Raw genomic sequence first — 10,982 nt, forward strand, 5'->3', positions numbered from 1 at the left:
CATAAACACTAGCCACCACTGCTGTTAAAACACCTTTTACCGAACTTCAGTCCAGAAGCAGAACAAATAAAAAAGCAAAACAAACAACAAAAACCAAAACCGAAATACCCAATGAAGCAATTTTCAGATACTAAAACATGGGGGAATAAAAGAATTTTCCTGGAAATGTTTCTGGCAGCAGCGTCACCGCCATGCTGCTGCACCCAGTGCGGGGGGATACTTTGCCTGGTGCCAGCCTCATGGCCATGTCCCTGCCGGCTGTGTTCTACAGAACCTGTGGCAGATGTGCAGAGGCAGCAGCTGTCCCCGCCGGGAGGAGCGGGCTGGGGCTGCGGGGACACCCAGGGCCAGAGCCCGCCGGGGCAGCACGGCAGCGCCGCAGCAGCCTGACCGGGCAGGAGCCCGCACCGGAGCGCACGGACGGCGCCGGGGCTGCCCACACCCGCCATGCATGTCTCTTTGCCTCCAGTCTTAATTTTCCCTTCGTTCTGCCAGCTGCCCACGGTAAGGCACTCCGGGTTAAATTCCACCAGTCTGCTGCCACTATCTCCGGCCCGACAGCGCTCGGAGTAAATACCTGGACAAACATTGCCCAACCTAGCGGCTCCGGCGCTAGGGAGGGCCCCCAGGGGGGCCCCGCATGGCCCCGGGCGTTCCCGGCCCCGTCCCGGGGGTGATGCGGGACAGCCTCGGCAGACCCGCCCCGCCCCGCCCCGGCGGGAGGCGCGGCCCGGCCCGGCCCGGCCGCCAATGGGCGCGGCGGGGCGGGCAAGGCCGCGGCCGGGATAAGAGGGCCGCGGATCCGAGTGTTGCCGGGCAGAGGCTCTGGGAGAGTAGCGGAGACCCTCGATCCTGGTGAGCATGGGATGCGGGATGGGGCTGCGTGGAGAGGGCCGGTCTCGATGGCGTCCCTGTCTTGCAGCGGGGCGGTTCCTGCCGGGAAGAAGCCTCCATTCCAGCCGCTTCCTCGGGAGGCTGCCGACTGCGCACTCCGCGTCCCGGCCCCGCCGCCCGGGCTTGTTTACAGGCGGGGCGGGCAGCGCGGCGTGCTCGGCTCCGGCCCATCGCTGGCGGAGGACGCGCGGGCCGCCTCGGGTCTGGCATCCTCCGCGCTCAGAGCGCCCTGCCTGACCGCTTTCCTCCGTCCTTGGCAGATCGGCCAGCATGAACCCGTTCCTGACCACGCTGTGCCTCTGCTTGGGCGTGGTTCTCGGCGCGCCGAGGCTGGACCCTGAGCTGGACGACCACTGGCAGCTGTGGAAGTCGTGGCACAAGAAGGACTATCATGAGGTGAGCCCCCGGCGAGCTGGGCGAGCGCCGAGCGCACGGAGCTGGGCCCCACCAGCTGAGTCATGGCTGCTTTGTTACAACGCCGGCTGTGGGCAGGGCTTGGGAAGCATAATCCCTGTTTTCCCAGGTTCCTTTCCTGTGTTTGTGTATTGACTCAGCTGCACTCGTTGTTTTTCTTATGAGGACGGCAAAAAGATCACCGCTTAACACCGTTCGCGCTTCCCATTCGAGTAGTGTACATTTGCCCGGTATTATGAGCCTTAGAAAGCTGGTTGTGCAAGCAAACTTGTTTTGAAATGTCTTCTTGAATTACGCTGCTTTTTGTCCCCTTAGAGAGAGGAAGGCTGGAGGAGAGTGGTGTGGGAGAAGAATCTAAAAATGATTGAAATCCATAATCTGGATCATGCATTAGGAAAACACAGCTACAAGTTGGGAATGAATCAGTTTGGCGACATGGTATGTATAGAGATATGTAATGTACGGGTCTTAGTAATGGTGTGTAATAGGTACAGCAGCAGATAGTAACTGCATATATTGAGTTTTTTTCAGACAACTGAGGAGTTCAGACAGCTCATGAATGGTTATGTACACAAGAAGTCAGAAAGAAAATACAGAGGATCCCAGTTTCTCGAACCCAACTTCCTGGAAGCACCACGATCAGTAGATTGGCGAGAGAAGGGATATGTAACTCCAGTTAAAGACCAGGTACTATCTTATGGTGAATTTCTAACCAGTTTCCTCAATGCTACATGCACTTTCATAGGAGAAAAACACTGTACCTGTTTGATGGTGTCTGGTACAAGCTTACTAAATTGAGCACCATTTTGTAACTGTCTGCGTTTGTAACTTATGATTTCACTTTATACTTCAGGGTCAATGTGGCTCTTGCTGGGCTTTCAGCACAACAGGAGCTCTTGAAGGGCAGCACTTCAGAAAAACTGGCAAACTTGTTTCACTGAGTGAACAGAATCTGGTGGACTGCTCTCGCCCTGAGGGGAATCAAGGCTGTAATGGTGGTCTCATGGACCAGGCTTTCCAATACATACAGGATAATGGGGGCATTGATTCAGAGGAATCCTATCCATATACTGCAAAGGTAAGTGGAATAGCTGAACTTGTGTTGCAGGTGTCATGCCTTTTGTGTGGAAAAAGTTGTGTTGGGAAACTCAAATACCTAAAAGGAAATTCTAGGTAGAGATGTATTGTAGAGGTCAGTGCATCTGTAATTCCTATTGTGTCTTTGCTAAGACTGCTCGCCCCAGTAGGAATCACATATTGCACTGGTCTTTGAGGTCAAAATCTTGACAGACCAGTTAGAAAAACTGGAGCAAGTATTCTTGTTCCTCCTCCTCGTTGCTCCTCTTCTATCATCCCTTATCTTGGTTGCCACACCAAACCAAAAACCCAGCCCTTGCCAACTAAGTGCTACTTAGTGGTAGGACAGCAATTCATCTTCCTAGAACTGACCTATTACAGAGTTGCTACTTATAGACCACCTAATTATTGTGGCTAGTGTCAATTGGATTTTTAACAACAGTTGTTAATGCCTTGAGTTCTGTTTCTGGACTAAGTGTGCATAAATGGAGATAATGGACGGGCTTTTAAAATCCCTGTAATGTTAAACAGATACAAGAGGATGAAAGAGCAGTAGTCAGTTGTGGTATCACTTGAGAGCCAGTAGTTTGTGATTTTCACCTTTTTAAGAATTCTGCTCCCTATAGAGGATCTTTTCTTTCAGCTTGTTTTGTGTTATCTGGGCAATAGAAATACTGTTTGCGGTAACAACATGGGATCTGAGTTCCTGTTCACCTGTGTCCCTGTCATCTCAACTCTTTCTAATCTTGGCTGTTGTAGAGATCAGTTGATTATAGGAAGTGCCTAACTTGCTGAGTATGGAAAGTAAGCAACTGAGCTATAGTCTGTGTTCCTTTAGTTGGAGAAACAATTTTGGTACTAACCTACAGTGCAGGTAAGGCAAGGATATGCTTGCTTAAATCTGTTTCAGTTTCACATGACCTGACTTCCAAACTAGGCCTCACCTTTCTCCTGCTGTAAATGTACATGACATCAGCAGTTCAGGCTTCACTTTAAAAATCAAAGAAAAAAACCAAACAAAAACAAACAAACAAAAAAACCCCCCCACCTAATAAAACCAAAACCAGCACTCTACTAGAAATACCTCAAATACCACCCCCAACTGTTGTATGTAAGGTCATGTAACACAAATTCCTAGCTTTCAAATCATTCTGTACAGCTTTTTGAACTATGACATGTTAAAATTGTGGATTTGAAGTGCTTGCTCAATGAGCAGTTTCTGGATTGCTTTGTAATTAATGAATACTTGGCTTTCTTCCATTGCCCATTAAGGCATTCTGGGCTTCTTTCCTTCCTGTAAAGATACTTGTCCTGCCAGCCAAGGAGGGCAGTGTTCCAGAATGTGATGGCCCTCTGCAACTCTCGTCAAGTTGGTGGGGACTTTTTGGGCCCCCATGTAATTTACTTTTCTGTACTTTTGCGAAGCTCAGAAGCAGTTCTTCTGTATTCCCTGTAATCCTTGCAAAGTCCTGCTTAGGTAATTGGATCCTCTTCAGTCCCATGCTCTCAAAGCAGCAAAGTCACACAGTGTATGGTAGTTCTGTGCTCGCCTCTGTGTTAAATGGAAACCTGTGTAATAACTACAGCTTTCTCTACTTAGGATGATGAAGACTGTCGCTACAAGGCAGAATACAATGCTGCTAATGACACTGGCTTTGTTGACATCCCTCAAGGACACGAAAGAGCTCTCATGAAAGCAGTTGCAGCTGTGGGTCCAGTGTCTGTGGCTATTGATGCAGGCCATTCTTCATTTCAGTTCTATCAATCAGGTGGGGATTTGTAATTAATTACATTTATCCACATAACTGGGTTTTTTTTAATTACTCAGTATTCATTACCCTGCAGTTAAATAGACGAAAGAAAAGCCAGGTATGATAATTCGGAAGTCATTTTAATTCTAGGTCATGTTTTTTCCCACATGTATTTCTCTTGTATATGTGTCTACTCGTCCCTCAGTTTCAAGGAGCTGTGCAATGTTGGAGTCAAAACACACAAAGCTTCTTGTGAGGGATAAGTGCTTTGTACAGATAATTTTGCTCATGAGTGAATACTTTGCAGGTATCTACTATGAACCAGACTGCAGCAGTGAAGACTTGGACCATGGTGTTCTGGTTGTGGGTTATGGCTTTGAGGGGGAAGATGTAGATGGGAAGAAATACTGGATTGTTAAGAACAGGTAAGATCTGTGTCATGTGTCTGGGGGAGAATAAAAGGAAGTTTGTCACTTGTAAGGGGAGAAGTGGAGACACAACAGTAATTAAAATCTGTATGTGGGAAATCTGGAGATTGATTTTACCATTTGTCATACCATACAATCTAAAAACAATCTCCTGCTGCTGGCAGCCTAATAAAGCCCAAAGCAGCCATCTTATTCTGCTTGTTCAGTTAATTTAAGGGAGCTCAGTGCTGAAACAGCCTGTGAACCTAGTAGATAATAAAGCAGTGGAGCAGAGGGGGGGAGCAGGAAGAAGCCTGCTTGTGGGGGTGTCATGGATTTTTTTTTTTTTATGGAAGCGGAGTGCTACTCACTTCTGTGAAATAGGATGATACTTGAACTTTAAAAATGACATTACCTCCTAGGTTGGAGGGAAAATAAATTAATGCTGAAGGGCACATCACATGAGCTTGTCTCATGTTCTCAGCATTACTGGGGCACCACCCTCAAATGCTGTTTGCAGCCTTTGACTTCCCTTAAATTGCCTGGGAGCAGTGTCTGAGCTTCAGGCACCTGTAGTCAAGGTTTGCACATCAGTGTGACTACCTCGTGAGAGAATGACTACATTCTTCATGTCTGTGGACTCAGGATGCCTCCTGGGATGATTTTAATTGTTGCAAAACACTTTAAGTTTTTGGCTGCAGCTATCTTGGACTTTCTCCGCAATGTGGAAGGTAGCAGTTTTCAGTTTTAAACACTTAGAGAGAAAGGCAGTAAATAAGTAACTTCTGAATGTATAAACAAGCCCTTTGCTTTTGTTTTCAGCTGGGGTGAGAAGTGGGGTGACAAAGGATACATCTACATGGCCAAGGACAGGAAGAACCACTGTGGAATAGCAACAGCTGCTAGCTATCCACTAGTATAATTTGAAGACTGAACATTTCAGTACAAGAGGGGATTTAAACTGAATGACCAAACCCATGTTCGCATGTGGTAGCCTTGTGTCTTTCAAAACTCAACTTGATTTTTAAAACTCTATTTTACGTGTTGGTGACATGCCACTTGTTTAAATTAATGTAAATGTTGGTATGTAAACAGCTTGTAATATTGCTAGCTTTTGACTGCTTAATCCAATAGATTCTTCATATTTTCCCTTTTTTTTTAATTGCAGTGTGTCCAAAGGTTTACTTTTTAAATAAATACTTTAATTCCACTACATACATATGACTTGGCATTTTGGTCTTCTTTTCTACTTGGGACTTTTGTCAAATAGGCATCCTAAGTCGTACTCTTAGGTAGAGTCTGTATGTGTGTACTTCTCTCTCCATTGGTCCGTAAAATGCAGCCCTGTCTGGGAATGGCTAGTAGCTGTTACAAAAAAGAATGTAGAATTCATGACACAGATTTATTTAAAATGAGAAGTGGAAAAATATCCCTGGTTCCTAGTGTCTCATAGCAAAGATCTTCAGTCTTGTCATCTTCTGTATGCAGCAGGTGATCTTCACTTAGCTTTTAATTCTGTTAATTTTCTTAATGGTGCCTCAAAAGCGGCACATGTGTGTAGCTTGTGCAGTCATGTCCTTTTGAGCATTATGGCAGGAGCTCCCAAACCACCTGGCCTGTTCAGAGGGCTTGTTTCTGGAGATATGTAGGACACTAGATAATTGTCTTCCCCCTGTACCAGCTTCAGATTAAGAAGGAAGAGGGGGGATAAGGGAGAAATTATTTCCGTATGGAAAGTGACATTGGGCTGCTTTGTTACCTGTATACTTGCTGGCTGACTTAAGTGAGGTGATTCACACAGTGCCCTTTGTGTCTTCTTCTCTCTGCAGGTATCAGTGCAAACATGAGCATTAGCTATTGCATCCTACTGTTCAGGTGCCAGTAGCCAAGTTTGGGTACCTCCTGCAGAGGATGGTAAATACCAAAAACAGCAAGGGGAAAAGGCTTGGCTTGGCTTTTGGGTATTGACATCAACTCTTACTCTTGGGCAAAGGAGGTGTAGTTCTGTAGCATAACTAGCACAAGCACCGAGTTCATGGACCCATAGTTTTTTGTGCACAAGTTTCAGAAGCTGATAGCCATTGATAGGAACACTTAGACCAAAACTTATGGATGGGTAATTTCCTTATTGTTGATAATGCAAGTCTTTAAGTTGCATTTAATAAACTCTTTTAAAGAGAAAAAACAAGGTGAGTTATCCATAATAATAATTGTGAGTTGTTCATGTGCTGCTTGTAGATGAATTCTTTCAACCTGAATTTCCTGACAAGTTTGCTTTATTTTTTTTAAAGGAAGAGCCTCACTCAGCCCAGTGGCTATATAACAAGCCACAGAGCAGAAATACTGGTTAGAACTTAGCTATTAAGTTGACTTGCTAAGCTAGTTATGGAAAGCATCCAAACTGCTTGTGGAAGCTATGGAGTAAGTTTTATGGAGCTTACCAGGTGGTCCTCTAAGGGCTGATACTCAGAAGGAAATGGCACTGGTCTGTATATTCAGAATGAGAGCCAGGAGCAAAATGCTGCTGGAGAAGTGACTGTATAAGCTCCTTATGCAGCAAATGATTTTCATTCTTGCTGCCAGAACTGGGAGTGGACTGACACTTGTCTCTCCTAACACTTTCTAATCCTGAAAGCTGATGTTACTGTGAGCCTGGCAGTGCTTCATGCTTTGTGTTTTCTTTATTGGCTAGAACAGAAGTGAGACCAGTAAAAAGCCTGCTGGGACTTGAGCTGCTAAAAAAATGGGCAACAGGGAAAGGTGTTTGGTTGCAAAATCCAGGGTTCAAAAAAATTGCTGGGAAGACAAGGTATTTTTTATGACCAGATGGGAAATGAAAAGGAAATAACTTTCCAAAGTATCTGCACGTGAATGGGCATGTAGTTCACAAAACAGCCATCAGCCTTTGACTTTATTAGAAAAAATGTGATAATACAGTTATTTGTGGATTAAAACTTGCTGACTCTTCTGGCTGAACATCCTCCTGAGAGTGAATAATAAAGAAGGGGACAGGGTAAGTCAGGTCATGTAGATAACTCAGTATTTATACAACCTGAAGTAACAGCTTCACCCAGAATTGCCTTACATGACACCATAAAGACTAAAATTTTTTTTATAAGTTGCAGTCAGTTTGTGTAAATTTTTTTTCCCTTAGGAATATAAAGAACACATTTCAAGAACAATATTGAATCTGGTTTTGTGATTCCATTGCAGTGGCCTTATCTTTGGCAAAGCTGTTTAATTTACTTCAGAAATACTATAGTAAAGTAGCAAATGATTCCATAGTGATATATGTTCCAGTGGGGGAAGTGTTGTCTCTGTTCAGCATTCTTCCTTTGGGAAGATACAGCAAATGCACATTAGTGTGGTCATAGAAAGCTCCAGAGTTGCTCCACAGAAAGCTGTGGTAGTTAATGCTCTTGATTACTAATTGAGTGTTTTCTTGCAAAAGCTTCCACTGGTTATATGTTCCTGATAGCTGAAGCTGCATTTATTAAAAAATGAGTGAGTTTAAAGTATTCTAGTGCACATGCATTATCAGTAAAAGATATACTAGTTCACATTTTATTGTCAGTAAAAAATCCTATCTATACCTGTTTCGGGTCCTGTCTAAATTACAGCTACTGTTGTTAGTGGGGTCTTACACCTATTGAAATACATGAGCTGGGCACTATTGCAGTTCTGTGCAGTGATAAACCTTTGCAGTCCTTGTTTGCTAGAATCTTAATTGTGAAAATACACTTTCTAAAGGGAAGAACAAGTTTTGCATTTGGTTTTCATATGCTGATGCTTCTTAGACTGTTCTTGTTCTAAAGGTCTCTTAGCAGTTTCCCTTCTCTGCTTGTTGTATTTTATCCCTCACTGAACCTGAGCTTTTAAAGGCATGTATTCTTGAGGCAAAGAAAATTATGAAATTAAATTATTTCACTTACACATGAAGTTCTTATTTAGAGTTTGGTGAGAAATGAATGCTAACTGTCATGTAGGAAACTATTTTCTCTTAAGAGCACTCAATTTTTCATACTATCTGTGACTGCTGAGTAGAACAGAATTTTAGGGGTATTTTTTTAATTTGATTGGTTTTTGGCTTTGCTAAAGTTAAATCAATTTCCAAACATTGACAGTGAAACAAATAATTTTATTATTCTGCTTCACAAGCCATGCGCTAAAGTAATTTTCAAAATGCTTTGAAGAACTATGGTAAAAAAATACTTATAATTTCATGCAGTGAAAAATTTGCAGGAAGGGCAAACATGATTAATTGTATCATTGAAGGTTTTCTGTAATGAAAGATACACTGTTGACCTGCATAACAGCACTACAAAAACAGTTCTGAGACAACCAGACACACAGGAAAATGGGAATATCCACTTCAAAAAAACCCCAAAATGATCTTTTGAATATCAGTTATGCAGCATTTGCTCCTTAATCTCCTTGATAAAATAACAAATATGTCATATATGTTTTAAGCTTATTGCCAGCTAATCAGTTTTGGCATATTAGAGATTGACAGCAGTTTCTGGCTATTAACCAAAGAATTGAGCACAGCCTGACGGCTGTCATAACGTAACCCAATGTTTCTGCTTTCTAGCTCTCTTTGAACTTTACCAAGATATACGACAGAGTGAGCACCTACTTTTACTTGCGGTCCATCCAATGCTCTTCAGTCTTTTTGCTGGGAAGTCATAGCAGGAAATGCTGGCTCAACTAATACACAGTTTTGAAGAAATAATTGTTTAAATCAGTAATGGGGATCTTATTATCTTGTGTGCTAATCACAGTTTTGTCGAATCATGAGTGAAATTTTGGGTAAGTGCAGGGGCACCTAAAGCATTTGGAAGAAAGGTTAAAATCAAAAGCAAAATTTCATTCACAATTCATAGAACTGAAGTGATAACAAGGCTCTTCTGAAAACAGACAGGGAGCCCAACCAGGAATTTAGTTTATGGGCGAAGGAGGGTTGGCCACAGGGTGGAGACCTGATCCATGGATTGATTAGTTTAGATAGATTGGGAGTTTCAGAAGAGTCTCAGAAGATGCCACCTTCATTTGTGTTCATAAACACAAGTGACTGTTTTGGGTTTTTTTAAAGCTCGGTTGTGCAAAGATTTCTTGTCCAGTGGCCTTAAGATACGATCTCTGCAACACTCTTTGTTTCCATCCTGCCTGTTTTCTGCTGAAGAGCTACTTCCAACCTCTGTGCGCAAAGGAGCAAAAAAACCATGGCGATGGCCGTTTGCAAAATACTTACTGGATTCTTTTTTACAATCCTTCCTCCTAGTTTTGTTCACTGATGGTTCTCACCACCTCTAGAAAATCCAAAACCTACTTCTGAGTGAAACCTGTTAGACTTTCCCAATAAAATGAATGCTGGGAAGCACATTTTAGAAGTAACACTGTATGTTCAGGTGTAGTGCTGCAGTGCTGATACCTGGCACCTTCTGCAGTCCAGGTTTGGGAAGAAGTGGTCAGAGATGGAGCAGAGTCGGAGCAGAGTCAGAGAGGGAGCTATTCCCCTCCCTCCCACCTTAAGAAGGCTGTTCTGGTTAAGGGTGGCTTTGTGAGGTCCTCTAGGTTCTCTAGTCCTATGGTCTGAGAGCTCAGCAAGGAAGAGATGATTTTTCAGGCCTTGTGTTGTTCATACGCTTGGTGATACTTTGGACATTCACCTGGAATTAGCATTGTCTTTCAAAGTTTTGTGTGTACTTTTGTGTGTTCTCTCGAGGTGAGAATGGTTTAGGTGTGCTCCCCTGGGTTGCCACTGAGCGCCCTCTGAAGCTATTACCACTAGTTGCTGCCTCTACTAGGAAAAACTATAGTCTCAGAAACTACATGCTACTAAATGCCATGGAAATATTCTAATATTCTATAGAGTAAGAGCTTTTATTAAAAATTATTGATGAAACCCTCCTGCACAGCATGCATGCCATGACATAGAACTGTTTAAAATAAATGCTGGGCTACTAGACAGTCAAACTGGCTTAGGGTGTCTGAGAAGTCGATGCTGAAATGGGATGTTGAGAACTCCTTGAGGTTGTAGGATGTCTTGGAACATGCTTGATTTTGCTGAAAACTGAAGGTCAGATGTCATGGCTTCAGAGCTGCCAAGTCAGGTGTTTTTTCCCACAAAGGGTACTTCTAAGCATATCTCTGTAATATATCAGTTTATGCTGCTGGTAACAAGGCACAAAACCACCCCTAGATAGGACTGCCCACAGAACTCTTAAACCAGTTCATTGCTGTGTGTGCAGGTGCCCATTTTTGCTAGATATAGCAAAACAAAAAACAAAACCAAAACAAACCAGAAACAAAAACAGAAAAAAAACCAACAAAAAAGAACAAAAACCACCAAAACAAAAAAACCCAATAAAGCCCCCAGTCAAACCCACCAAAAATAAAACCACATAGCACAATCTTTTACCATATTAGCACAACAATG

The 10,982-nt window shown here is 43.3% G+C and overlaps 1 protein-coding gene across 2 annotated transcripts; it reads left to right on the top strand.

Annotated features, from left to right (window-relative positions):
- Positions 1-479: 479 nt before the first annotated feature.
- On the top strand, positions 480-5,758 carry CTSL (cathepsin L). Of its 2 annotated transcripts, none has more exons than XM_074532445.1 (8): positions 480-504; positions 1,155-1,290; positions 1,624-1,746; positions 1,840-1,995; positions 2,162-2,386; positions 3,986-4,154; positions 4,444-4,561; positions 5,366-5,758. In XM_074532445.1, the coding sequence occupies exons 2-8, from the start codon at positions 1,165-1,167 to the stop codon at positions 5,463-5,465; spliced, it is 1,017 nt and encodes a 338-aa protein (XP_074388546.1). In that variant the 5' UTR covers positions 480-504; positions 1,155-1,164; the 3' UTR covers positions 5,466-5,758. The 2 variants fall into 2 exon arrangements, with proteins under 2 accessions (XP_074388546.1, XP_005489869.1); XM_005489812.4 differs by lacking the exon at positions 480-504 and adding an exon at positions 692-855.
- Positions 5,759-10,982: the final 5,224 nt, after the last annotated feature.

Source organism: Zonotrichia albicollis, chromosome Z, assembly GCF_047830755.1.
Source record: "Zonotrichia albicollis isolate bZonAlb1 chromosome Z, bZonAlb1.hap1, whole genome shotgun sequence".
In the NCBI taxonomy this organism is placed as follows: Eukaryota; Metazoa; Chordata; class Aves; order Passeriformes; family Passerellidae; genus Zonotrichia; species Zonotrichia albicollis.